The sequence below is a fragment of the Pelophylax lessonae genome (genome assembly GCF_965119305.1).
Source record: "Pelophylax lessonae genome assembly, chromosome: 8".
NCBI classification, from domain to species: Eukaryota; Metazoa; Chordata; class Amphibia; order Anura; family Ranidae; genus Pelophylax; species Pelophylax lessonae.
In genome coordinates this window covers 24664994-24681733 of record NC_138775.1, presented here as the reverse complement: position 1 = coordinate 24681733, position 16740 = coordinate 24664994, and the positions used below count along the sequence as shown (strand labels likewise).

Below are 16740 nucleotides of genomic sequence, written 5' to 3'. Positions count from 1 at the left end.
GATAGTTTACAGATGGGTATGGTACCAGCTGATTGGAAAAAAGCCAACGTGGTACCAATATTTAAAAAGGGGCAGAGATATATCCTGGGTAACTATAGGCCGGTCAGCCTAACATCAGTAGTCTGCAAGATTTTGGAGGGGATGTTAAGGGACAACATACAAGACTTTAGTAATGAAAACGGTATTATTAGTAGTAATCAGCATGGATTCATGAAAAATCGTTCTTGCCAAACCAATCTATTAACCTTCTATGATGAAGTGAGCTGCCACCTTGATAAAGGTAAGCCTGTGGATGTGGTGTACCTGGACTTCGCAAAGGCCTTTGACACCGTTCCCCACAAACGCTTACTGTTCAAACTAAGGAAGGTAGGTATGGACCATAAGATGAGTACCTGGATAGAGAACTGGCTCCAGGGGAGGTTGCAAAGGGTGCTGATTAATGGGGAGTACTCAGATTGGGCGGGTGTGGAAAGCGGGGTCCCCCAGGGTTCTGTCCCGGGGCCAATCCTGTTTAATTTCTTCATAAATGATCTAGAGGAGGGGATATCTAGTACAATCTCAGTATTTGCGGATGATACTAAACTAAGCAGGCCAATATCTTCTATGCAGGATGTGGAAACCTTACAAGCGGACCTGAACAAAATTATGGAGTGGGCAACTACATGGCAGATGAGGTTCAATGTTGATAAATGTAAAGTAATGCACCTGGGTGCCAGAAACCAGAAAGCAAGCTACTCACTGAGGGGGGAACCTCTGGGTGAGTCTAGGATGGAAAAGGACCTGGGGGTACTGGTAGATAACAGGCTTGGCAGTGGCATGCAATGCCAAGCCGCTGCAAGCAAAGCCAACAGAATACTGGGATGTATAAAAAAGGGGATTCACTCCAGAAATAAAGAGATGATTCTCCCACTCTACAAGACTCTGATCCGGCCACAGCTGGAGTATGCTGTCCAGTTCTGGACACCGGTCCTCAGGAAGGATGTGCTGGAACTGGAGAAAGTCCAGAGAAGGGCAACAAAAATAATTAGGGGAATGGAGGACATCAGCTATGAGGAAACACTACAAGCACTGAACCTATTCTCTCTGGAGAAGAGACGATTGAGGGGGGATATGATATCAATGTACAAATATTGTACTGGAAACCCTAGCATATGGAAAAACCTATTCAGAGAAAGGAAATACAATAAGATGCGTGGCCACTCACTAAAACTAGAGGAAAGGCGGTTTAACCTTAAAATACGCAGGGGGTTCTTCACTGTAAGAGCAGTAAGGATGTGGAATTCTCTTCCGCAAACAGTCGTATCAGCAGGGAGCATTGATAGTTTCAAAAAACTATTAGATGGGCATCTTAAAGACCACAACATACAGGGGTATACAATGTGTGGTTAACAGTAGACACACACACACATCATAGGTTGAACTGGATGGACTGATGTCTTTTTTCAACCTCACTAACTATGTAACTATGTATTAAAGAGGTCCTGTCATGCTTATTTCTATTACAAGGGATTTTTACATTCCTTGTAATAGGAATAAATGTGATCAAAAATGTTAAAAAAAAACTGTGTAAAAATAAGAAATAAAACAAATTGTAAAAAAAAAAAAATTAAAGCGCCTCGTCACCGTTAGCTCACGTGCAGAAGCGAAGGCATATGCAAGTCTCACCCACATACTGTATGTAAACGGTGTTACATAGTTACGTGGTGGTTGAGGTTGAATAAAGACAATAGTCCATCCAGTTCAATCTGTGTAGGTGTGTGTGGACGCAATCATCTCCCATACCCCTGAATGTTCTGATCCTTGAGATGTACATCCAAGAGTCTTTAAAAAGTAGCCATACTCCCTGCAGTTACTACCATTTGTGGTAGAGAATTCCACAATCTTGTAGCCCTTACTGTAAAGAACCCCCTGCGCAGCCTGAGGTTAAATCTCTTCTCCTCTAATCGCATTGTCCTCATGCATTCGTTGCGACTTAACAGTTTTTTTTCTATGCTGATATCACCATTGAGGTACTTGTATATCGTTATCATGTCCCCTCTCAGGATTCAGCATAGCTGAACCTGCGATCTGTCCCTGTGTCACATAGTCCCCTCCCCCCACACACTTTAGTAAGCACCAGGCATACATTAACCCCTTGATCACCAATAAAAGTTAACCCCTTCCCTGCCAGTGTCATTTTTACAGTAACAGTGCATATTTATAGCGCTGATTACTGTAGTAATGTCACTGGTAACCCCAAAAGTGTCAAAAATGTCAGTCAAGGGTCCGATCTGTCCGCCGCAATGTCGCAGTCTCGCAAAAAAAATCGCAGATCGCCGCCATTACTAGTTTAAAAAAAAACAATAAAAATGACATAAATTTCCCGTAGTTAGTAGCTGCGATAACTTTTGCGCAAACCAATCAAAATACGCTTATTGCGATTTTCTTTACCAAAAATATGTAGCTGAAAACAAATTGACCTAAAATGTTAAAAAATTTTGATTTTTAAATTTTTTTGGGAGGGAATTTCATATAAAAAAATGTGAAAAATATTGTTATTTTTTCAAAGTTGTTGCTTTTTTTTGTTTATATCGCAAAATGTAAAAATCGCACAGGTGATCAAATACCACCAAAAGAAAGCTCTATTTGTGGGGAAAAAAAGGACATCAATTTAATTTGGGTACAGCATCGCACGACCGTGCAATTGTCCATTAAAATAACGCAGTGCCGAATCGCAAAATATGGCCTGGTCAGGAATGGGGTAAAATCTTCCGGTCTTAAAGCGGTTAAAAATACGCTCATTGAGAATTTTTTTGTCAAAGACATGTAGCTAAATACATTTTGGCCTAAATATATGACAAAAATTGAATATATTGGATATTTTTTACCTGTCAAAGTAGGAAAAATATTGTTATTTTTTTCAAAATTGTCGCATTTTTTTATTAATATCACAAAAAATGAAAATTGCACAGGTGATCAAATACCACCAAAAGAAAGCTCTGTTTGTGGGAAAAAAAAGGACATAAATTTCGTTTGGGTACAGCATTGCATGACCGCGCAATTGTCAGTTAAAGTCGCACAGTGCCGAATCGCAAAAAGTGGCCTGGACGTTAAGTAGGAAAATCCTCCGGTGGTAAAGTGGTTAAGGTCCTCCAATCCCCTATTTAGTTTAGTTGCCCTTCTCTGGACTCTCTCCAGCTCCAACACATCCCTTCTGAGGATTGGGGAACAGAACTGGACAGAATACTCCAGATGTGGTTGGACCAGAGTTTTATAAAGTGTCAGGATTATAGATTTATCTCTGAAATACATCCCTTTCTATATGAATGCTAATATTCTGCCGGCTTTGGCAGCTGCAGCTTGACATTGCATGCTATTACTAAGACTATCTTCTACTAAAACTCCCAGATCTTTCTCCGTTTTTGATTCCCCCAGAGGTCCCCCCCCCCCCCCAAAATGTATTTGGCGTTTAAGTCTCTAGTCCCCAAGTGCAATACCTTACACTTCTCCACATTAAACCTCATTTGCCATGTATTTGCCCATTCTGTTATTTTGTTCAGGTGATTCTGTAAGATTTATGCCTCACTATGTGAAGTTATTGCTCTGGTCAATTTTGTGTCATCTGCGAAAACTGAGATTGAGCTACTGATCCCGTCCTCAATGCTATTTATGAATAAATTGAACAAAATTGGTCCCAGGACTGAGCCTTGGGGGACACCACTTACCACCCCAGACCAGTCTGAGTATGCGTTATTTATTACCACCCTTTGGACACGCCCCTTTAACCAGTTTTGTATCCATGAACAAACCTTATGGTCTAAGCCTGAAGACCTTATTTTATAAATTAAGGGCTTGTGGGGAACTGTATCAAACGCCTTAGCGAAATCCAGGTACACCACATCCACTGGTCTCCCCCTATCCTCCAGCTCACCTCCTCGTAGAATATTAACAGATTCGTTTGACAAGAACGTCCTTTAGTAAACCCATGCTGATTACTGCTGATGATACTATTGACTTTAGCAAACTCTACGATATAGTCCCTTATCATCCCCTACAGAAGTTTACATACTATCGATGTCAGGCTGACCGGCCTATAATTTCCCGGGATATGCATCTGCCCTTTTTTGAATATCGGTATCACGTTAGCTTTCCTCCAGTCACCTGGTACAGTTCCTGCCAAAATACTATCAGCAAAGATCAGGAACAATGGTCTAGATATAACCCTACTGAGTTCTTTGAGTACTCTCGGATGTACGCCATCCGGGCCTGGTGATTTACTTGTGTTAATTTTATCCAGATCTTTTATCCAGAATTTTTATCCAGTGTTCAAATCACACATGTGAGGTATCGCCGCGATCGCTAGAGCGAGGGCAATAATTTGAGCCCTAGACCTCCTCTAACTCTAAGCTGGTAACCTGTAGACATTTTCAAAGTGTCGCCAATGGGGATTTTTAAGTACCAATGTTTGTCGCCATTCCACGAGCGTGCGCAATTTTGAAGCATGACATGTTGGGTATCTATTTACTCGGCGTAACATTATCTTTCACATTTTAGAAAAAAAATTCTCTAACTATACTCTTTTCTTATTTCTCAATTCAAAAAAGTGTATTTTTTTCCGAAAAAAATTGCGTTTGTAAGAACGTTGCTCAAATACGGTGTGATAAAAAATATTGCAACGATCTCCATTTTATTCTCTAGGGTCTCTGCTAAAAAAAAATATATATATAATCATTGGGGTTCTACGTAATTTTCTAGCAAAAAAAAAAACCTGATTTTAACTTGTAAACAACAAGTGTCAGAAATAGTCCCGGTCCTTAAGTGGTTAAGGAAAGAAGCAGTGTGCGGCTCTCTGCAGCAGCTGAAAACCAGATTCTCCCCCTCCTGCCAGCTTTCAACTGCTGCAGGAAGTACACAGACACGGGGCATCGTTCCTGTAATTGCTTCTCCGACATCGATCCCCCTCCCTGTTCTGCCTGTTCCTGATCCCCCACCCCTCTCCCTGTGTGCCGCTCTTCACCCCCTCCCTGTGTGCGCTTCTTTCACTGTGCCCCCCCCCCTTCCTGCAGCGCTGCAGGCTTCCCTGCACTGTAAAACAATAACAAATTGTAAAAAATAAATAAATAATTAAACATTGTAATAAGTAATTTAAAAAATTGTACAATAAAATAATTGATAACATTTAAAAGAAAAATAATATTAATAATAACTATATTATATATATATTTTTTTTTTATTTAAATGGAAAAAAAATTAAAGAGGGCTCATTCACACAGGTTCTCTATGTTTGTGTCCACCAATTATGATTTTTAGTGTATTTTTAGTGGAAATATTGTCTTGACATATTCGGGGGGCTGCAAGGTAGGCTGTACGGGGCCCCCGTGACTTCTAACAGCAGCCCTGATTGGCAGGGAAAGTGAAAGGAGAAGCAGCACTTCTGATTGGCTGCTTGCGCTGCTTCTTCCTCTCGCACTTTGAGCTCTGCTGTGCTTTGGACTGCAAGAGGCTGAAGTCAGATTCAGATACTTATATTGCTTGTATTTAAAAATACAATAAATGATGTATTAGGGCCCTATTCACACCTGAGCGTTTTTCAGCTTGTAAAACGCCCAACAAGAAAAATTTGATTCATTTCAATGGCCCCTGTTCCCATATGAGCGTTTTGTCGCCTGAAGCTCAAAAAAGTACATGAGCTTCTTTTTTGGCAGATTACAAGTGTTTTTGTTAGATGTCAATGCCTGCCTTCAAACACCTGCAAAAAATGCCTGAAAACGCCCAAAAAATGCCTGAAAACGATACGCTCAGGTGAATGGAGCCTAAACCACTTGCTGATCGCTCGCCGCAGATAAACTGCGGCAGCCTGGCTCAGCTGCCCCAATTGCTGTACCTTTATGGCAATCTACAGGAGCGATCCTGGGGGCACGTGCACGCCCACATTAGCCAGCGGGGAAGCCGTGGAGAGAGAACGGCGGTCTGCAGTTGTAAACACAGCAGACCGCTGTTCTCTCTGGAATCGGCACAGGGCTCCTTCTATTTAGGATCACAGGTCTCTGTGTTGATTCCACAAGCCCCTCCCCCTCACAGTTAGAAAACACCCCCTAGGCTCACACTTAACCATTTGATGGCCCCTGGGTTAATCCCTTCCGATATGTCTGCCGCAATGTTGCAGTCCCACTAAAAAAACGCAAATCGCCACCATTACTAGTAAAAAAAATAAATAAATAAAAATGACATAAATCTTTCCCCTAGTTTGTAGACGCGATAACATTTGCGCAAACCAATCAATATTCACTTTTTGGAATTTTTTTCTTTTTACCAAAAATATGTAGCAGAATACAAATTGGTCTAAAAGGATGAAAAAATTAGATTTTTACATTTTTTTTATTGGGAATGTTATATAGCAGAAAGAGAAAAATATATATATATTTTTTTTTAGAATGGTCGCTCTTTTTCTGATTATAGCACAAAATATAAAAATTGCACAGGTGATCAAATACCACCAAAAGAAAGCTCTATTTGTGGGAAAAAAAGGACATCAATTTTATATAGGTATAGTGTCGTGCGGCGGCGCAATTGTCCGTTAAACTAATGCAGTGCCGAATCGCAAAAAATGGCCTGGTCATTAAGGCGGCAAATCCTTCCGGTCCAGAACTGGTTAATGAATACAGAACTGCATTCCTGTGTATTATTTTTACTGTATATCTACCTGGAGATCAGATTTAGGTTTTGCTGACACTTGTGGTCCCTTCAAGAGTTGAACTTTTGGAAATGTCCCACTTTTTTCTATGCTTATCTGGAAATAGGAATCGTATTATTTTATTTATTTAAAGCGTAACTTCACTTTTGTTGAGAAAAAAAAACATTCCCCTCTGGGTGATCTCTGTACATTGCAGGGATTTTAACAAACGTTGTTGCAGATTCCTACCTTTTGTTATTCAGAAGAAATCATTGATTGTTCCTCTATGCTGAGTGGGTCTAATGGGAGTGGTTTTATAATTATCTATCAGCTGTGGCAGCTGCAGAGCACTAATAAGGAAATCTGCTGGGCCTGCATTCCTTTAGACATGTTCCTTTTGGGAGTATCTCACCAAAAATGACATTTTTGCTGTAGGGGATGCCAGAAATCTGACTTGTATCTTAGGGCAGACTTCTGGGAAAATTGGTGAGCCAATCACACAAGCAGGAAATTATGTTTCTCTTACATCCTGACAGACTCATCTCTCAATGCTTCTTCACTAATGGGTTATGCGCCATCTTCAGGAGTAGACTAGGCAGTGAAAAGTTTTCACTCGACACACCTATAGGGGCTGTCCTTCACACATAGCCCCAGACACACTGTGCTCTAAAATCAGTTTCTTGCTGCCTAGTTTAGGAGTAGGACCTAGGTTCCCTGCTGGGACTTCGGTATCAGTTTTTATTTTCTTTTGAGAAATGTTTATGTTTATTTTTATTTACGGACTATCGCTAGCTAGTGTCAGGGGGATCCTCCTGGTGAATTACAAGCAACAGCCGGGCTGAGGTTTCGCACTGGAAAATCTAGATCCTTACGGTCTCCCAGCCTGGCCAACAAGCGTGAGAAGGTTGTGGTCCGCCCAGGCCTCGCCACAACAGAGCTCCAGTGGATGGGGATAAGCCTGCGAACGGATGCTTTGCCGGAACGCATCAACCTGTAACGCCCTGAGTTGCAGTGTACCCCTCTTTGGCTGGCAGCACCCCCACTCAGGGTGGGAGGCGAGCTGTTTCGGAACGGAGCCCCACGGTCCATGGTATGGTTAGTGATGCAACGCTCCCTGTGTCCCTGGGACAGATATCTGTGGGGGAGATGTGGGCCCACTCCTGGGGATAAAAGGGCTGTGTTTCTCTGAAAGATCCCCCAGGCCTGTCAGGACAGATCCTGCCCTCCCTGCTCCTGCTGAGGGCGCTATAGCGGTGTCCAACGCCTGGGGGGGGGGTGTAAAGCTGTTACCTTGTCCTGGGGGGGTCCCCTTAGGTGGATTACCTCATTCCCTGGGTTCCTCAGCACTTGGCACCGTTTTTGGCCCCCATTTTAGGTGTGGGCATAGGCTGCTCTGTGTAAAGGCAGCAGCCTTTTTCCGTTAGCTTCCTGAGTGCTTGGCGCCGTGTTCAGGTGCCATTTTGAGTGTGGGCAGGCCGCGCTGTATGGGCGCAGGCCTTTTTCCCAGGACTTCCAATGCTTTTCTATTGTTGAGGCTACACAGGCGGGCTCGGCCTCTAGTGATGTTTGGTCACTTCCTCTCTGAATTTTCACATGCTGAAAGACTGACTGCAGAGCAGCTGCTTCTCTGGGTGCTGGTAATGGAAGAGGTTTTTTAGTCCTTTGGGCATTCCTCGGACACACTTAGCTCCTGTCAGGGCACATTATAGCCTTAAAGGGGGACTCCGGCCTTAACACAGTATTGCGGTGCGGACCGCGATCACATTTAAAGGGGCAGTGTACAAAATGTTTTTCTTTGCTGCAAATGGGAATCCCAAGGGGAAAATTTCCGCCCCGAATTTTATTTGTGCAACCGGATCACCATATCTGGTGTCTCGGTCTGCAGCCTTAGAAACTCTGGCGTCAAAGGTGGATCTTGTGTTGAAACAAGTTACTACCCAAAAACGGCTCATGCCCTCTCCGTCCTCTGATTCAGAGCCTGATATGGTGGCCACGGACAATACCATCCCTTAGGGATCCCTGTCCTCACAGTCTGACGGTGAGGAGAAGGAGTCCTCCTCGGCCGCAGCGTGGGAACGCGCTCTGGTGGAAGCACTGATTCGTTCAGTGAGGGAAACATTGCAATTGGATGATGAGCCCACACAGCCAGGAAAGCGGTTTGTCTTCGGCTCCCGCACAGCCCAGAAGTCGGGTCAGGTTTTCCCTTGTCCCGAGGATTTTCACGAGATTGTGAATGAGCAATGGCGGTGCATTAAGCACAAGCTGGTGGTGCCCAAGCGCTTTTATCGCCGTTACCCCTTTGCAGACTCAGTTTCCAATCGTTGGACAGTGTCACCTAAGGTGGATCACACTGTTTCCCGGTTGAATAAGTCTACGGTGGTACCTGTAGAAGACTCCCCGGTGTTTAAGGACAGAGGAGACAGGCGAATGGAATCCCTTTCCCGCCACCTGCACTTGTTGGCGGGTTTGATTCTGAAACCTGTGTTTGCCTCCGCCCTGGTTTCTCAGACGGTTACAGAATGTGTCAAGGTGCTTAGGAGCAACTTGAACGCTGAGTCGGTTCCTCCTACTCTTATTGAGATTAACGGATCAGATGGCCCAGGCCATGGTGTACCTGTGTGATGCAGCTGTGGACATAGCTCCTCTGGCTGCCAGAGTGTCTGCGGTGGGGATCGCCATACGCTGCATGGTGTGGCTGAAGAGCTGGCCGGCTGACCAGGCATCTAAGAAGGCCGTAACTGATCTTCCCTTTTTAGGTCAACGTTTGTTTGGTGACTCCTTGGATGAGTTAATCAAGGGTCTAATGGGGGGTAAGAGTACTCTTTTACCCCAATCCTCAAAAGGTAGGGCGCCTCGCAGTAAACGGGGGCCATCCTTCAAGGCTCACAGGGGGCTTTTTAGTGCCGCAGGGACACAGGAAAAAGGCAAACCGTTCAGAGCCTGGGGAGAAAACAAGAAGGCTTGGTCGGATAAGCCTGAGACTAGCCAGTCCGGCTCATCAGACAAATCCTCATCTGCATGAAGGGACACCCTCACCTGATTCGGTAGTGGGGGGACGTCTGCGTTGCTTTCAAGAATCCTGGATGTCTCTGGTTGAGGACGATTGGGTTCACAAACTGATTAGTTCGGGGTACAAGGCCAGATTTCGGTCCCGCCTAGCAGACAGGTCCTTTCCACCATGTCTCCGTCTGTCTCCGGATCACTTGTAGGATACCAGGGGGGCAGTGCAGGCTCTCCTTGCACAGGGAGTGTTTGCGTCGGTTCCTCGGCAGATAAGGTTTTGAGGTTTTTTTAGTCACACCTGTTCACAGTACCCAAAATCCCTGAGTCTTAACCGCGGTTTTGGCATTGGTATTAGTTTTGCTCCGCAAAAAGGGATTGCGATCCTCGGATATCTGGAAGATCTCCTGCTGAGAGCCAGTTCTCATCCGACTCTGTTGGGCAACCTGTTTATCGTGGTTCAGACCCTTTGGGTGTTTGGGTGGACCATTGACTTCCTGAAGTCTGCGCTGTCAGTGCACTTGAAATACCTGGGTATGATTTTAGACCCCTTTCTGGCGAGGGTCCTTCTCCCCCGGGAAAAACCTTTCAGACCTTGCAGGGCGAGATCAGGTTTCTGATGGACACCGGTCTCTCCTCCTTGTGGACTTGTGTGAGGTCTCTGGGGCTGTTGGTGTTGGCTTTCGGGGCGGTCCCGTTTGCTCGATTTCACACAGGATCTGTACATGCAGGTATTCTTGTCAGGTGGAACAAGGATCAGCAGTCCTTGGACAGGATGCTATGTCTCGGCCGTTTCACAAGGTCGGAACTCTCGTGGTGGCTTCTATCGCCCGCTCTGAGGCAGAGCAGCTTCTTTTTACCATTATTGTGAATAGTGGTCCCCATGGCTGCCAGCCTGTCGGGCTGGGGTGGAGTGCTGGACAATATTTGTTTCCAGGGACGCTGGTGGTCGGAGGAGTCTTTTTTACTGTCGGGTACACTCCGACAGTGCCTCAGCTGTGGCTTCTCAAGGGGACACCAGGAGTGTCCGGGCGGCCAAGAAAGTGGCCAAGATTCTGACTTGGGCTAGAGGAACGTGTTCCGGCTCTCTCCACAGTTCACATTCCTCCCCAGGTTGGCCTCGCTGATCTAGGTACACAGACCTGGTAGAGATGGTTGTCTGGTCTCCCTGGCGGCAACCTCTGCGAGAGGATCTGCTGTCTCAAGGACTGATCTTCCATCCTGCTTTACGGTCACTGGCTTTAACGGCTTGGCTCTTGAAGACCAGGTGTTGAGAGACAGAGGTCTCTGATTCTGTGATTCCTACCTTGTTGAGAGCTAGGAGGACTACTTCCAGGGAGATTTATCATCGTACTTGGAAGATGTACATTGCCTGGTGTGTATCGCTGGGGTTGCATCCTCGCTCTTTCTCGGTGGAGAGGGTCTTAGCCTTCTTGCAGAAAGGAGTGGGGCAATGTTTGGCCTTGGGCACGTTTTAAGGTCAGGTGTCGGCCTTGGCCTTTAACTTCCAACGTCCCTTGGCAACTAATTCCTTGCTTCGCACCTTTATTCAAGGGGTGCGTTATCTGGCTCCGCAGACCTTTACCTCAGTGGGATCTGCATTTGGTTTTGCGCATTCTTCAATGGTCTCCCTTTGAAAATATCAGAGAAATCTCTCTGCCTTGGTTGTCTCAGAAGGTTGCCTTTTTGGTGGCTATCACCTCTGCTCGCAGGGTGTCTGAGTTGGCGGTGCTGTCTTGCCGTTCGCTTCATCTGGTCATTCATAGGGATAAGCTTGTTCTACGACCTAACCAATCTTTTCTCCCTAAGGTGGTTCGGCTTTCCACCTTAATGAAGATATTGTTTTACCTTCACTCTGTGCTAAGCCCAAGCATCCCAAGGAATTTTCCATGCATTCACTCGATGTGGTTCGGGCGATCAGGATCTACCTGTCAGCCACGGAATCCTTTCGGACATCGGATTCTCTGTTTGTCCTTCCTGAGGGATCTCGTAAGGGTTCGGCTGCGTCTGCTGTGACCATATCAAAATGGCTCAGACAGACTATTTTTTAGGCCTATTCATTATAGGGTCAGGTTCCTCCTTTCCCTGTGAGGGCGCATTCTACTAGAGCGCTGAGTGCCTCTTAGGCTTTTCGCCATCAGGCTTCAGTGGCTCAGGTGTGTAAAGCGGCGACCTGGTCATCTGTACACACTTTTATGAAGTTCTACAAGATTGATTTGATGGCATCCTCAGATGCTTGCTTTAGCCGCAAAGTTTTGCAGGCTGCTGTTTGACAAAGAGACATGGTTTTCTCTTTTGGGTGTGATTTTTTGTTTAGGGGTGAGCTCCTGTTGGTGTTAGTTGAGCTTTTGTTGCCCTGTTGGCTACATTTTTAGCCTTGGAAATACGTTAACAGTTTTTGATTGCATTCTCCCCACCCCTCATGCTTTGGGACATCCCATTAGTGAAGAAGCATTGAGAGCTGCATCTGTCAGACGATGTAAGAGAAAATTGGATTTTTGTAAGAACTTACCGTAAAATCCTTTTCTCTGAGTCCTCTGACAGACGCAGCTCCCGCCCCTCTATTTTGGGGTTGGTTATGTCTTCTTTCACTGCTTGCTACGAAACTGATTTTAGAGCACAGTGTGTCAGGGGTTATGTGTGAAGGACAGCCCCTATAGGTGTGTCGAGTGAAAGCTTTTCATTGCCTAGTCTACTCTTGTAGATGGTGCATAACTTATTAGTGAAGAAGCACTGAGAGCTGCGTCTGTCAGAGGACTTAGAGAAAAGGATTTTACGGTAAGTTCTTACAAAAATCCAATTTTCTGGGTTGTGGTCAGTATACATTCTTTGTACAGAACATCTCCAGGTGGCCATATTGCATTTTCAGAAAATTACAACAGCTGCAGATTGAAAAGGAAAGGTAATTTTTAATTACATTCAATCACAATATTTGTGTCGCAATTGTATACGCTATATTGTTTTTTCTTTATTTGCTATTTTTTTCCCCATGAAAGTGGAGTTACCTTTAATTGTTTTGTTTCAGGCAGACACCAGCACCAGGAATTCCCAAGATCCGATCGGCCAACCTCAAAAAGAAGCGCAACCAACTCTGCCTCTAATCAGGAGAGGAGGGACTCAGGCAGCAGGTATGGCATTGCATTAGCAACATCTGGGCCACCTGGCCGTCTCTTCCTCCGCTGCCCGTCTATACATCATGTCCGCAGGGAGATGGCGTGACCTGAGCGGAGTGCAGATGTCTGCTGCGTCTTTCTGTCTCCAATGAACCACGGCGACACGTCGCTTTGAGAGGCAATAAAGGCACCGCCCTCCGATGCATTCCAGATGCCCTGACAATGTGCAGCTTCTTGAGCCTGTGCCAGGGATTCTAATCTCCCACCTGCCATGTGTAGAAAGCTTTGAAAGTTACAACAGCCATGAACGCTAAGGGGAGGCGATGAAAAGGTCCGTTGAATCACAAAGCTTTGTTTTTACAGAACTTGGCACGCGTTCGCCCTTGTCACATACTCATCTCGTGGTGCTGCTCAGGGGTCCTTGGATTACATATCACAGGCGTTACCTGCGTCTGCTCTCTGATTACAGGTGAATAGGCAACACCCAACGCCAGCAAACAACAAAGGAAAGCCAGTGCCACCTGATGCCAGTTTAGTCTGCTCGTATCAAATCAGAGACCCCAACGAGTCCATTGAACAAACACCGTCTGCCATGCCCGGGTTCACATAAGGTGTTCAGGCTGACTTGTAATTCACTGACACTGATCAAATATACCAAAAACTAGAACTAACCCCAGGGCTCAAATTTTATAATGGTCACTGAAATGGTCAATGGGCACACTGGGAACGGTTCAGCAGCACTCCACAAAATGGGGACTCCTCTTAGAATCAGGGAAAAAAAAAAACAGAGTTGAGAATCCACATACATACAGCTCAAGGAGAAAGCCAAACAAACATCCATGATTCCAAGGCTTAGAAAATGGTATAAAACAGAAGAAAACTATATATTTATACACACACACTCAATTGTCAAAAGTATTGGGACGCCTGCCTTTACACACACATGAACTTTAATGGCATCCAAGTCAGCAGGATACACTCTATCCAACTTTTGTTGTTAGATTTCCTTTAGATTTACCTTTAACTATGCAGTGCAAGGGCCTGCCTGATTGCATACAAATTCAAAGTGTTTAGGTTTGACCTCATATTATAAAGTTTTGATAGATCTAAAGGAAAAATCGAATGAAAATTGTATAGTGTGTATCCAGCTTTAGTCCGTAGGGTTCAATATTGAGTTGGCCCACCCTTTGCAGCTATAACAGCATCAACTCTTCTAGGAAGGCTGTCCACAAGGTTTAGGAGTGTGTCTAGAGAAATGTTTGATCATTCTTCCAGAACTGTATTTGTGAGGACAGGCACAGATGTTGGATGAGAAGACCTGGCTCGCAGTCTCCTCTCTTATTCATCCCAAAGGTGTTCTGTGCAGGCCAGTCAAGTTCCTCCACCCCAAACTCGCTTATCCATGTCTTTATGGACCTTGCTTTGTGCACTGGTGCACAGTCATGTTGGAAAAGGAAGGGGCCATCCCCAAACTGTTCCCACAAAGTTGGGAGCATGAAATTGTCCAAAATGTCTTGGTATGCTGACGCCTTAAGAGTTCCCTTCACTGGAACTAAGGGGCCAAGCCCAACCCCTAAAAAACAACCTCACATCATAACCCCCCCCCCCCCTCCACCAAATGATTTGGACCAGTGCACAAAGCAAGAAGACATGAATGAGTGAGTTTGGGGTGAAGGAACTTGACTGGCCTGCACAGAGTCCTGACCTCAACCCAATAGAACACCTTTGGGATGCATTAGAGTGGAGACTGTGAGCCAAGCCTTCTCATCCAACATCAGTGCCTGACCTCACAAATACAGTTCTGGAAGTTTTAGGCAGGTGTGACAAAATGCTGTAAATAAAGCAATGCTTTCAGAAATAGAAGTGTTCATAGTTTATTTTTTATCAATTAGCACAATGGAAAGTAAATAAACAGAAGTCAGGTGTGACCGCCCTTTGCCTTCAAACCAACATCAATTCTTCTAGGTAGACTCACACACAGGTTTTGAAGGAACTCGGCAGGTAGGTTGTTCCAAACATCTTGGATAAATAAGCAGAGATCTTCTGTGGATGGCGGCTGCCTCAAACTCTTCTGTTTCTTCATGTCAGCCCAGACAGACTTCATAATGGTGAGATCGGGGCTCTTCGAGGGCCAAACCATCACTTCCAGGACAACTTGTTCTTTACACCGAAGATAGTTCTTAATGATATTGGCTGTTTGGTGTCATTGTCCTTGTGGGCTATGATTTAATCATAGTCTTACACTGCTACAGAAAAAATTTGGGGCCAATCACACGCCTCCCTGATGGTATGGCATGGTGGATAAGTATCTGCCTGTATTTCTCAGCATTGAGGACACCATTAATCCTGACCAAATATGCAACTCCATTTGCAGAAATGCAGCCCCAACCTTGCAAGGAGCCTCCACCATGCTTCACAGTTGCCTTCAGCCACTCATTATTGTACCACTCTCCAAACCTTCAGCAACAAACTGCCTCCTGCTACAGCCAAACATTTCACATTTTGACTCATTAGTCCATAGCACCTGCTGCCATTTTTCTGAACCCCAGTTCCTACCGTTTTCCTGCATAGGACATGGAAACAAGGCCAACCAACCTAAATATGCAACTATGTTTTGGGGCAAAATTGATTCATAGCAAAAAGGAAAACCTCATATGTTTCGGGGGGTGCCACTCCTTCATCAGGGCTTATGAATCTTGTCTGTGCTTAAATAGATACCAAATAGATCTGCAACGTGATTTACTTGCTTGGATTCATTAACACTGGCTTAAAGAGGTTGTAAACCGAGAAAAAAAATTTTTCTCTTCTTTACATCCTGAAAGAGAAACCCATAATGAGCTAGTATGCATCGCATAGTAGCTCATTATGAAATACTTACCTTAGAACGAGCCCCCGCCGTGCCGTCCGCTTACCTGTATGACGGGCGACATGTATAGTCGCCCGTCTTCCGGGATCGCGGCATCCGGCTATCTGATTGGCCGGAGCCGCGGTGACGTCACTCCCGCGCACGCGCGCGGGAGCCGACGGTCACGGCACGGGGCTCTGAAGGAACGGCACGATCTGCCGTTCCTTCAGAGCGCATGCGCCAGTGACGTCACTGGCTGCATTAAAGGTAAATATCTCCTAAACGGTGCATGTTTAGGAGATATTTACAGTACCTATAGGTAAGCCTTAATATAGGCTTACCTATAGGTACAACTTCCTGAGGAGGGTTTACTTCCTCTTTAACCTGCCCTCCTGAAACTGTCCAACCCGCCCTCCTGAAACTGTCCAACCAACCCCCTTCCTGAAACTGTCCAACCCGCCCCCTTCCTGAAACTGTCCAACCCGCCCCCTTCCTGAAACTGTCCAACCCGCCCCCTTCCTGAAACTGTCCAACCCACCCCCCTCCTGAAACTGTCCAACCAAGTAAGTCACAGTGCAGATCTTTTTGGTATCTAATTGCCTGATTCTGTTTAACCACTTCAGCTCCGGAAGGTTTTACCCCCTAAATGACCAGGCCATTTTTTGCGATTCGGCACTGCGTTATTTTAACTGACAAGTGCGCGGTCGTGCAACGCTGTACGCAAATACAATTGATGTCCTTTATTTTCCCACAAATAGAGCTTTCTTTTGGTGGTATTTGATCACCTCTGAGGTTTTTAGATTTTGCGCTATAAACAAAAAAAAGAGCGACAATTTTGAAAAAAACACAATATTCTTTACATTCGGCTATAAAACATTCTCAATAAATAATTTTTTAAAAAAATAATTTTTTATCAGTTTAGGCCAATTTGTATTCTGCTGCATATTTTTGGTAAAAAAAATCCCAAAAAGCGTATTTTAATTTGTTTGTGCAGAAGTTATGGCGTTTACAAACTACGGGATAGATTTTTTGACTTTTTTTTTTGGCGGCAATCAGCGATTTTTAGCAGAACCGCAACATTGCAGTGGACAAATCTGACACTAAGTGACACTTTTTGGGGACCAGTGACA

At 45.0% G+C, this 16740-nt stretch overlaps 2 protein-coding genes across 2 annotated transcripts in view; one reads left to right on the top strand and one right to left on the bottom strand.

Moving 5' to 3' along the window:
• LOC309562133 (kelch-like protein 10) overlaps nucleotides 1-16740 on the bottom strand; it is a gene marked incomplete at its 3' end in the record, with an annotated part of 516189 nt that overhangs the window by 491227 nt on the left and 8222 nt on the right. The gene's annotated exons all lie outside the window — the stretch shown is intronic.
• The window catches only part of LOC309562295 (uncharacterized protein), a gene marked incomplete at its 3' end in the record, with an annotated part of 37923 nt that overhangs the window by 19534 nt on the left and 1649 nt on the right, over nucleotides 1-16740 (top strand). The window contains exon 2 of the mRNA XM_082266433.1: nucleotides 12678-12780. Within this exon, the coding sequence (XP_082122559.1) occupies nucleotides 12678-12780 (103 nt within the window). The remainder of the gene's footprint in view (nucleotides 1-12677; nucleotides 12781-16740) is intronic.